This window comes from Pleurodeles waltl, chromosome 7, assembly GCF_031143425.1.
Source record: "Pleurodeles waltl isolate 20211129_DDA chromosome 7, aPleWal1.hap1.20221129, whole genome shotgun sequence".
NCBI lineage: Eukaryota > Metazoa > Chordata > Amphibia > Caudata > Salamandridae > Pleurodeles > Pleurodeles waltl.
In genome coordinates, this window is record NC_090446.1 from 131,246,296 (window position 1) to 131,258,346 (window position 12,051).

Genomic DNA, 12,051 nt, shown 5'->3' on the forward strand with positions numbered 1-12,051 from the left:
CCAGACCTTGTTTAACTCTGTCCCCAAGTCCGTTTACATTCCATGATAGCACAGAAAAGGCCTGTGGATTTACTTGGGGGCAAGGGGGGGGGGGGGGCGGAGGCTTTGTGGGAGTCACTGTACTTGAAGAGGGACTTTTTTTTGGGGGGGGGGGGGTAACACACATCTCCTCCTCCTCCTTAAAAGTCCCTTTCTTCCGGGCATGTGTGCAGGACATCTAATTGCCAGCGATTCATAAGACGAGACCTAACATGCCTACCTGTCTGTGGTGTATCCAAAGTTAACATACAGGCAAAAAACAACCCCGACAGTCAGCCTCCCCCACCCAGCCTCCCATAGGCCCCAGTGAGTAGGAACAGCCATACTACAACTCACCAGGAGTCGAGAGGTCTGTAGCCCTCCCTCCCCCACCCCACCTCTTCAAAACAGGACTACAACTCCTGCGTCGCTTCTATGCAGGAAGACTACCCAACAACCCTCAGCCAAAGGAAAGTTGCGTAATGTCTACTGTTCCTCGTCCTTGCACGGGATGGTGCTATTGTGTTCAGCTCCTACTCCTTAGGCCCCAAGTTACTCTGTTGCCTCCAGAGTCTTGACACCCCATTCTGCCCGAGAACCATTTCCTCAGTTTCTAATCGATTGATAGCCGCCACCAATGGATGTGGAGACCCCACTGTTGGCCCTGCGTTTGCCCTCTGGGCCATCACTCCTTTGCCCGGAGCCGCATCCTTCCTTCTGTCTCTCCTCCAGATAACCGGTGTCTGACTGTCCTCTGATTCGGATGATGCCACTCCACTCTTTGGCGATCTACTCACTTGCCTCAGCATCTCTCCATCTCCTCTCTGACGTTTCTGGTCCCTTCTCCTGTGGCACGACTGGTCCCGTTGCCCGGGGGACCTCAGGTCTTCTGTCTGACTCGTTGCCACCTCTCTTAGACCGTTTAAGGCGTTCCTCCAGCCACTCCCATGCATCCTCTGGGGATTGAAAGAAAAGCGTTTTCCCGTGGAAGATGACTTTTAGTTTAGCTCGTAAGAGGAGGGTGTGTTGTAGTTGGAGGCTACGGGGTTTGACCTTCAGAGTCAAATGTGCGCGCGTCTACCTCAGAACCTCCTGGTTGTAATTGGGAAGGATGAGGATTTTAGAGTTCTCATGCCGTACCTCACCCATCTTACGAACGAAGGTTCGTAAGATGGGTGAGGTACGGCATCACAATCCTATCTCTGTCCTGAAAATGTATGAAATGGCAATCATGGGCCTCGGAGGCGCGGGGGGGTTGCTTTGTTCACACGTGCCATACTAGACCTGCGCTGTTAACTGTGGGGTAAACACTGTTTTCCCTTGGTAGGCACTTGATACAAACATTTAATAAAAGAACATTACTTTATGTTCTTATAGTCCGTTAAGCTGGTCTGGTATACAAAGCTGTCTTGTTCCATACAAACAATTCTGTGTTAAACACACCAACACCTATTCATACAGAAATATCCAAATTCTTTGACTTTGTAAGGTCGTTTGCATATTTCCCAGCACTGTACCTTGTTCTGAGAGTCCTTGTTGCTCTATGTAATGGAAGCACAAATAATATGTTTAAACCTTTGCTTTGAGAATCGTTATTTTTGTCAGTATATCTCCTGGTCACAAAGTGACTTTGCTTATACTAATGGTCAGATGAGGCCAGTTACGCAGTTTGGTCAGGATCAAGGCCTAGCTCATAGCCCTCTGACTGGAGACGTTTCTCCCTCTTCTCATTAACCGGCTCACTGTCGGTGTCAATAGCTTTTTTTATTTTTAGCATCAGTAACTGAAATGCAACACACTGCTAAATGACCTTTTTGTGAATGTGTGAAACTACAATGTTCGACTAGGAGAGGGAAGGCCTGGTTGCTAGACAGCAGTTTATAATCCTGCTCCCTTCTCAGGGGATAGGAGTAAGGTGTGGCGTCTTCTGGGAATGGAAGATTGAATCCTTGCAAGCTCCCGCCTCTCTTGAGAGATAATTAGTGCAGGAATGCGTCCTAATGCTACTAAGACACCCTTGGGGTTAATTTAAGGTTATCAGCATAAACAACTGGCTACTCCAGCACAAAGTTGAGCTCTGCATGATGCAGCTTTTCAAGGTGTGGCATGGCATGAACGTGTGCAGCATTACTACTAATTGCTCAAAACAATAACGCATATTTTATCATGACTAGAGTTCCCAGTGCATCAGTTATCCTTCTCATCCATCCTGTTTAAGACACTTAATGACCATTTACCTTTACCTGAAACGTCTGGTAGCTTACATTGAAGTCATGCTGAGATCTTCCTACTTGTGAAAAAAGTACCCTAATTGCACCTACTTGAACATATGATCCAAAGGTAATTGACCTGACCACATCTGCGTCTGAGGAGTCTCCCCTCCTTGGAACTCTGATTGTAATGTAGGTATGAAATGGTTTAGTTACTCACTAGTAAATGGTAGTTGAAAAACTGTCATACCATATTACATCTTTGACCGAAGAGACATGTGATTTGCAAGCAAATGATGGCTCCAACGAAGAGGAAAGATTGTATACAGAAATATAAACACCTTCTATATCACTCCTTAGGATGTGTTAAATCTTCATTGTATAATAACTTTGAAAATTGCTGGGCAAGGCTTTTGTAATTGTGACCGCTGTTCATAACAACCTGATCTTATTGCCAAGGCAGTGGAGTGGGCAAGCCACTAGATCTTGCCTGGCACCTAGGGCAAAGTAGAAATAACTAAAACTAGTTCTAGGTGATTGAGTAGGTCATGGGGGCAAGTTTGTAGTACTAACATGCATTTTGAAGAATGCTAAATACTTGTTATATCCAGAAGAGGAACAATTGCCTTTGGCTGCAATACTAAGGATATTCCTTCTCTTCTGTTTTAACCAACTGCTTTCCTCATCATGCTGGCTTTTATCCCTGCACACTGGATCAGACTCCCTTTGCCTGTCTAATGCACTGTGGCACCTTTAGTTCTCTGCATCCTAATTTGTGTTTTTTGCTTGCTTGGGGCAGATGAATATATTAGAGTCCCATAGTACATTTGTAATGAAGAAATTTAAAAAAGTTTCCTTTCCTGTGCATGTTCACAGGTATTTCGTGTGACATTCCGTGACAGTTCGAAGTCTTCATGTTTTTGTTGTTTTTGAGGCTCCCAGTTCAGTGGGAACACTTGACATTTGCTTTGTACTTGTAGACACTTCATGATCTGCTCCTGATCTATTGATTTGTTATTTATTGCCCCCTTTCAGTTGGAAAGTGTGTGTCCCAGCTGCTGCCTTCACCCTGCACCGAAGCTGTGACCTGGCATCCATCCTTGCCAATAAACCTGCCCTTCCAGCATGTCGGCTCCTGTGCCAAGCCGTGCCCGGGTTTACACAGAGGTGAACACGCACCGCCCTCGAGAGTATTGGGACTATGAATCGCATGTGGTGGAATGGGGGTAAGCAACCAGGTGTCTGGTGCATGTTTTGTTTTGCCTGGTCAGTATTTCAATGCTGGGGAAAGTATGTTTAAATGTTGAGGATACAGAGCAGCCAACCCTTTTTATGGTCTGTGATGTGGAATTGGTGGGATTGAAGAGGGCTCAAGGTATAGTTTTCTAACGTCCACTTTGTCTCCTTTCAGTAACCAGGATGACTACCAGCTGGTGCGCAAGTTGGGCCGCGGCAAGTACAGCGAAGTTTTTGAAGCCATCAACATTACGAACAATGAGAAAGTAGTTGTTAAAATTCTAAAGGTAAATTAACATTCATAGAAGTTTGCATAATTACTTGCATGCCTAAATTTAGAGTAATCTTTCAGGATGGATGAAGCTTTGCATGCTGTTCCCCACTTGCGGTGTGGGGTGCATGGGAGCGGTCTTAATTGAAGTGTTCATTGATCCTGAAGATCCAGTTTTCACATCCTACAAAAGGAATGGGAGGGGTGTGACTTGTGCTTTGAACTTCCTAATAGCCATTCCCTCGAAAGCACACTGCTCTGTACAAATCTTGGATTTAGCAGTATGATTATTGCTGACACTCCTGTGTTTGTTCCCCTTTTTGGATGATTCAGTTGCCTCTACCCAATCACTGACATGTTGTAGGGCCATTCCTCCCAGACAGACAACTTGTCTCTAGTAAATTCTCATCTGTGGCGGTGGTTGCCAAATAGGAGCATCAGGTCTGCCAAATTAAGGCGTATTTCTAACTCTCCTGTTGGTGGCGTTTGCACATTATCTGTGACTTAGGACCAAATACGTCTAATGGTTCTAAGCCACTGGCCTAGTTCCCCATTCAGAGAAACACAGTTGAGCAAAGGGCTCCATCAGGCCTCTTAAGAAAGAGCCACAATAGGAATTACCCCATGACAAATCCTTTCTAGAGCAGGATTTGGATTTTGGTCTTTGGCAGGCATTATAAATGCCTAGAGATAGGTGTGATTTTCAGGGTGTTGCCAGAGATGATGGGAGAGATTCCCATGTATTAGAAACTGCACTGAGAGTCCTGTGGTCGGTTGTTTAGGTGAGCAATGTCCACTGCCACATGGCTCAAACCGATTAATAGAAAACAACACATTCAAATGTTTTAGGAGTGTCCTCAGGACAAATGAGGCATTGTCTGAACAGCACGTTCTAATCCTAATATTTTGTCAGAAAACAAATACGTTTTTGGTTTAGCCTAGATTAGGAGGACAAGTATAGCATTTGTTAAGGGTGACCAATTGTCAATGCTGCCTGACGCCTAAATTGACCGGTTCCTCAGGAAGACTCTTCAAGTGTGAAGAGGCAGCCCCTGGATGCACATAGAGGCCCGCTTTCTGGCACTTCTGCGGTGGGGTGTGATTAAGATGGCAAACTGGTGAGTAGCACAAGAGGCGCTCTGTGCACCCAACTCTGCCCAGTAGCCTGAGGGGCCAGAGAACCCCCGACTAATGTTGCCCTATAACCCCTGCAGGAGATGAGGAACCCTGCAGCAGGCGGAATATGACCGTCTGGCAAGCTGCAGCAGATGCGGTCTGCAGAGGGAGCCTAAACATTGTTCCCTCCCACTGCCCCAGAGGGAGGAGACACAGCAAACCATTGTTTGAGTTGCTGCATGCCCAGGGCCCCAAGCAAGCACGGCAAACTATGTCTGAGGCATTGCGGCAGATAGGGACAAGCCCTACCTCCATTGTTCCTGCAGAATCACTGCAGCTGGCCTGCAGGGGACTTGGACTGCTGGCACACCTGGTCAGAGGGTCAGTCAGTGTGATGTGGGGGGGGGGGGGGGGGGAGGGCTTGTGGACTCATCGTTCCCCCTCACTTTGTGAAATGATTCTCGGTGCAGTGTGGAGGCCTAAATGGCACTAGAACTTCATGGACTAATCTGGCCCCAATTGACTTATCTTTTACTACCTTTCCAGTAACACTGTAGGACCCCCCCCCCCAAAAAAAAAGTAATCTTACTATTGGAAATGGCCCTTTTGCAGGGTTATCCCCAAACCTTTTGTCTTCTTCCTCCTATTTTTTTCTGACCTGCTTTTGGTGGCTTTAGGACTTAGGGCACCTTACCACTGCTGACCAGTGCTGAAGTGCAAGTGCCCTGTAGGAAAGTACCATCTTGCCTGGCATGTTACCCCCATATTTCACTGTATATATGTTTTAGTTGTATGTGTCACTGGGACCCTGCCAGCCAGGGCCCCAGTGCTCATAAGTGTGCCCTGTATGTGTTACCTGTGTTATGACTAACTGTCTCACTGAGGCTCTGCTAACCAGAACCTCAGTGGTTATGCTCTCTCATTTCTTTCCAAATTGTCACTAACAGGCTAGTGACCAATTTCACCAATTTACATTGGCATTCTGGAACACCCTTATAATTCCCTAGTTATATGGTACTGAGGTACCCAGGGTATTGGGGTTCCAGGAGATCCCTATGGGCTGCAGCATTTCTTGTGCCACCCATAGGGAGCTCTGACAATTCTTACACAGGCCTGCCACTGCAGCCTGAGTGAAATAACGTCCACGTTATTTCACAGCCATTTACCACTGCACTTAAGTAACTTATAAGTCACCTATATGTCTAACCTTTACCTGGTAAAGGTTGGGTGCTAAGTTACTTAGTGTGTGGGCACTCTGGCACTAGCCAAGGTGCCCCCACATTGTTCAGGGCAAATTCCCCGGACTTTGTGAGTGCGGGGACACCATTACACGCGTGCACTATACATAGGTCACTACCTATGTATAGCTTCACAATGGTAACTCCGAATATGGCCATGTAACATGTCTAAGATCATGGAATTGCCCCCCCCACCCCTCCTCCAATGCCATCCTGGCATTGGTAAGACAATCCCATGATCCCACGGGTCTCTAGCACAGACCCGGGTACTGCCAAACTACCTTTCCCGGGGTTTCACTTCAGCTGCTGCCAACCCCTCAGACAGGTTTCTGCCCTCCTGGGGTCCAGCCAGGCTTGGCCCAGGAAGGCAGAACAAAGAACTTCCTCAGAGAGAGGGTGTTACACCCTCCTCCTTTGGAATAAGGTGTCAGGGCTGGGGAGGAGTAGCCTCCCCCAGCCTCTGGAAATGCTTTGATGGGCACAGATGGTGCCCATCTCTGCATAAGCCAGTCTACACCGGTTCAGGGATCCCCCAGCCCTGCTCTGGCGCAAAACTGGACAAAGGAAAGGGGAGTGACCACTCCCCTGACCTGCACCTCCCCTGGGAGGTGCCCAGAGCTCCTCCAGTGTGCTCCAGACCTCTGCCATCTTGGAAACGGAGGTGCTGCTGGCACACTGGACTGCTCTGAGTGGCCAGGGCCAGCAGGTGACGTCAGAGACTCCTTCTGATAGGCTCCTCCAGGTGTTGCTAGCCTATCCTCTCTCCTAAGTAGCCAAACCTCCTTTTCTGGCTATTTAGGGTCTCTGCTTTGGGGAATTCTTGAGATAACGAATGCAAGAGCTCATCAGAGTTCCTCTGCATCTCTCTCCACCTTCTGCCAAGGAATCGACTGCTGACCGTGCTGGAAGCCTGCAAAACTGCAACAAAGTAGCAAAGACGACTACTGCGACCTTGTAACGCTGATCCTGCTGCCTTCTCGACTGTTTTCCTGGTGGTGCATGCTGTGGGGGTAGTCTGCCTCCTCTCTGCACTAGAAGCTCCGAAGAAATCTCCCGTGGGTCGACGGAATCTTCCCCCTGCAACCGCAGGCACCAAAGAACTGCATCACCGGTCTTCTGGGTCTCCTCTCAGCACGACGAGCGAGGTCCCTTGAACTCAGCAACTCTGTCCAAGTGACTCCCACAGTCCTGTGACTCTCCAGTCCAAGTATGGTGGAGGTAAGTCCTTGCCTCCCCACGCTAGACTGCATTGCTGGGTACCGCGTGATTTGCAGTTGCTCCGGCTCCTGTGCACTCTTCCAGGATTTCCTTTGTGCACAGCCAAGCCTTGGTCCCTGGCACTCTAACCTGCAGTGCACAACCTCCTCTGAGTTGTCCTTCGGCGTCGTGGGACCTTCCTTTGTGACTTCGGGTGAGCTCTGTTTCACTCCACTTCATAGTGCCTGTTCTGGCACTTCTGCGGGTGCTGCCTGCTTCTGAGTGGGCTCCTTGTCTTGCTGGGCGCCCCCTCTGTCTCCTCACGCAATTGGCGACATCCTGGTCCCTTCTGGGCCACAGCAGCATCCAAAAACCCTAACCGCGACCCTTGCAGCTAGCAAGGCTTGTTTGCGGTCTTTCTGCACGGAAACAGCCTTTCTGCAAGCTTCTTCACGACGTGGGACATCCATCCTCCAAAGGGGAAGTTTATAGCCCTTGTCGTTCTTGCAGAATCCACAGCTTCTACCATCAGGTGGCAGCTTCTTTGCACCCACAGCTGGCATTTCCTGGTCATCTGCCCACCCCCGACTTAATCGTGACTCTTGGACTTGGTCCCCTTGTTCCACAGGTACTCTTGTCTGGAAATCCATCGTTGTTGCATTGCTGTTGTTGGTCTTTCTTGCAGAATTCCCCTATCACGACTTCTGTGCTCTCTGGGGAACTTAGGTGCACTTGGCACCCACTTTTCAGGGTCTTGGGGTGGGCTATTTTTCTAACCCTCACTGTTTTCTTACAGTCCCTGCGACCCTCTACAAGCTCACATAGGTTTGGGGTCAATTCGTGGTTTGCATTCCACTTCTAGAGTATATGGTTTGTGTTGCCCCTATCCCTATGTGCTCCCATTGCATTCTATTGTGACTATACATTGTTTGCACTGTTTTCTATTGCTAGTACTGCATATTTTGGTATTGTGTACATATATCTTGTGTATATTTGCTATCCTCATACTGAGGGTACTCACTGAGATACTTTTGGCATATTGTCATAAAAATAAAGTACCTTTATTTTTAGTATATCTGTGTATTGTGTTTTCTTATGATATTGTGTATATGACACTAGTGGTACTGTAGGAGCTTCACTCGTCTCCTAGTTCAGCCTAAGCTGCTCTGCTAAGCTACCATTTTCTATCAGCCTAAGCTGCTAGACACCCCTCTACACTAATAAGGGATACCTGGACCTGGTGCAAGGTGCAAGTACCCCTTGGTACCCACTACAAGCCAGGCCAGCCTCCTACATGCCCCCTGTGTAAACTGGATTGGTGATTGATTTCGCCCAGGACCTGCAGATCAAAATCTACTAGTGGGCCTGCAGCACTGATTGTGCCACCCACATAAGTAGCTCTGTAAACATGTCTCAGACCTGCCACTGCAGTGTGTGCAGTTTTGAACTGCCAGTTCGGCCTGTCAAATGCACCCACTTGCCAGGCCCATACTTTCCCTTTTACTACATGTAAGTCACCCCTAAGATAGACCCAAGGTAGCCCCATAGGCAGGGTGCAGTGTATTTGAACGGTGAGACATATACTGGTGTGTTTTACTTGTCCTGGTAGTGAACTACTCCTAAATTTGTTTTTCACTATTGCAAGACCTATCTCTCCCATAGGTCAACATTGGGATTACACTTAGAAGATATTCAAGGCAATTTCCCATTGGGGATAGAGATATGGAGTTTGGGGTCTCTAAACTCACAATTTAAAAATACATCTTTTTGTGAAGTTGTTTTTTTAGATTGTAAGTTGGAAAATGTCACATTTAGAAGGTGGGTATTTTCTTGCTTTATCATTCTGTGCCCCTACGTGTCTGCTGTAATACACGTCTGGGTCCGGTTCACAGTTGAGCTGTTTGTGAATTTACTTTAGACCAGTAGTTCCTAACCTATGGTCCGGGGACCCCTGAGGGGTGGGAGGGGGATGGGGGTCTGCTGGCTGCAAAGCCACCTTAGGGGTCCACGACTGCTTTGAAAATTAAATATTAACAGATTAGGTCACCAGCTTTCAGGAATGACTCAGTGCGGGGTTCCCGGGTTCCTATAATGATAAAGTGGCGGTCCAAAGAAGTCAAAAGGTTGGGTACCACTGCTCTAGACATTTGCACAAATTGAGCTGGTGTGTGCATATCCTGATGGGTCTACCAGAGCTAGAGTGGTGGGAGGAGCTGACACTTGCACCTGAATAGGGCTGTGCCTGGCCTTACATAAAGGAGTCTTCCACCCCTGGAGCGTGTCTGGGACCAGAGCAGGAAAGGTAGAGTCTTTTACACTATTAAGAATTCCCTTTTGAAGTTTGTCTACTTCAAAGGAACAAATGATTATAAGTATTAGACCCCTGAGACCAAAACTTTAGAATTCTTCTTGACTGAGGACATTTTGCCAGGAAGAAGAGCTGAATGCTGTTGGAGGGACTGTCACTGCCTGACGCTTTGCTTACCTGCTACTTCTGTCCTGAGAGGGAAGGGGCTGTACTTTGCTTTCTACATCCTGCTTACAATGGTTCTCCAAGGGCTTGGACTGAGCTTGCCTCCTGTTAGAAGCCTCAGGGACATCAAAGACTTCACTTGCCAGCACCTGGACTTTATTGCTGAGTGTCCTTACTTGCAAAGTGGTACCAAATCCTGTGCGGGGCCCTTGGAAGTGAGTTCTGGTGAAACCAATTACATCAAATCCAAAGTGACTTCGGAACTGGCGCTGCTGCCTGACTTTGGCCATTGCCTGTGACTGACGCTGCAGGCTTGATGTAGCTACAGTGCCTCCAAAGTCACGCCACAGCGTGACTCCTGAGTGCTGTGTCCCCGACATCAGAGACACCCAACTCGACACCTGTGGCCCCGTGGTGTGATCGCGACACTGAAGTAGACGCCTCGTGTCTTGACCTGCTAGATTCATCGACCTCTGCCGGATTGTAAGGAACCGACGCCTCGCCACCATCATCATCTCCCCTGCAACCATAAGGAACTGATGCATCACCTCCCTGGTAGCAGTAAGGAACAGACATATCACCTCCCCTAATCCATGCAACTTCTTTGTTTCATTGTTTCCAAAGGTTCTGTACCTGGGGGTCCATGTGACTCCATGGCCAGCCCCCACTCCCTCGTGAGTGATTGTTAGGAACAACTCCGTCAAGATGTTGTGATAGCCCCAGTTGGAGCTACTGTATTTCTAAGTGCTATACTGAAGTTTAATCTTTGAAAATTATTATCACAAGAAACGAGACAGTGTTTGTCCTAAGAACACCACCACTGGTGGCCCCTGTACAGAGGTGGCTAATGTGGCCTTAGCAGGAGGTTGTCACCAGGCACATGTCCCTGAGGGTGAAAGTTATCACTTCCACCAGGTGACAGTGAATGAGGTCCCAGTCACTGCTCTGAGGGATAGTGGTGCTAGCCATACCATGTTGGTGGAAAGGCTGGGCTCCCCAGAGCAATATACCAGCCAGGTGTGTAGGATGACACCAGCCCATGGGCAAGGTTCTTCCGCCCTATCCCCCGTTATGCCTAGAGTGGGGTGGGAAGTTGACCAGAGGAGAGTCAGTTAGTCCCATGTGCTCAGACTGCCTTCTGGGTGAATGAGTTGTCGGGGGAACTGGGAGGGGTGGCTGCCAAAGGCCCTCTCACAGTTCAGTTTTCTGGAGTACCCCTGCAAAGCGGAAGGTATAGGACCCCATCAAGAGGGGATAGGAGGGGGGGGGAAAGCCCATCCCCTGCTCAGCCTTAGGGTACAAACCCTAAGTTGAGAGACCATTCTCAGGATACCACCCCTGAACTGTTAGGAGGTGAAGTGGCACAAGAATGCAGGGTCACTGGGGCTACCAAGTCGACTCTGGAGACTGATTGACTCCTTGTGGGATAGACGTGGACCTCCTGCGAGAAGACCATAAGAAGCTGGTGGAAGACTCTGAATCCACCTTGGCCGCTCTCCAACCGGCAGAGGCAGACTCACTCAATGGAGGGGTAGAAGTGGTCTACTGAATCCAGGAGAAGACTGGACAAGAGTTTCCCCAACTCAGTGGACAGCTTGCTAGCAGAGTACCCCCTAGCTCTAATCATACAGAGGCTTCAGTATAAGACTTGTTATGGGATTATATTTTATTGCATTATAGTGCAGCTGGCTGGGCACCCATTGGTGCACTGTCCCAGGATGGGGTGTTGGTTAGTTCAATTTCATTTTTTTAATTATTATAAACGTTTCCTATTTGGGTGTGAATGGATGTGGAGGGCGAAGAGCTTGGGAGGTCTGAGACCTAAAGACTGGAGCATACTTACAATGCAAGATAGTCTTTCATTGTGTGTAGGAAGTTGGCTCTGTATGTGCTATTTCAAAGTAAGGAATAGCATGCACAGAGTCCAAGGGTTCCCCTTAGAGGTAAAATAGTGGTAAAAAGAGATAATACTAATGCTCTATTTTGTGGTAGTGTGGTCGAGCAGTAGGCTTATCCAAGGAGTAGTGTTAAGCATTTGTTGTACATACACCTAGACAATAAATGAGGTACACACACTCAGAGACAAATCCAGCCAATAGGTTTTGTTATAGAAAAATATCTTTTCTTAGTTTATTTTAAGAACCACAGGTTCAAATTTTACATGTAATAGCTCTTTTGAAAGGTATTGCAGGTAAGTACTCTAGGAACTTTGAATCATTACTTTAGCATGTATACTTTTTACATAAAACACAATAAGCTGTTTTAAAAGTGGACACAGTGCAATTTTCACAG

General features: G+C 47.9%; 1 protein-coding gene across 4 annotated transcripts in view; it reads left to right on the forward strand.

The window, feature by feature from the left end:
- The window catches only part of CSNK2A1 (casein kinase 2 alpha 1), a 99,761-nt gene that overhangs the window by 26,101 nt on the left and 61,609 nt on the right, over positions 1-12,051 (forward strand). For all 4 annotated transcript variants that reach the window (XM_069243316.1, XM_069243314.1, XM_069243317.1 and 1 more), the window contains exons 2-3: positions 3,264-3,454; positions 3,640-3,751. In XM_069243316.1, the coding sequence (XP_069099417.1) occupies positions 3,354-3,454; positions 3,640-3,751 (213 nt within the window). In that variant the 5' untranslated portion in view covers positions 3,264-3,353. The remainder of the gene's footprint in view (positions 1-3,263; positions 3,455-3,639; positions 3,752-12,051) is intronic.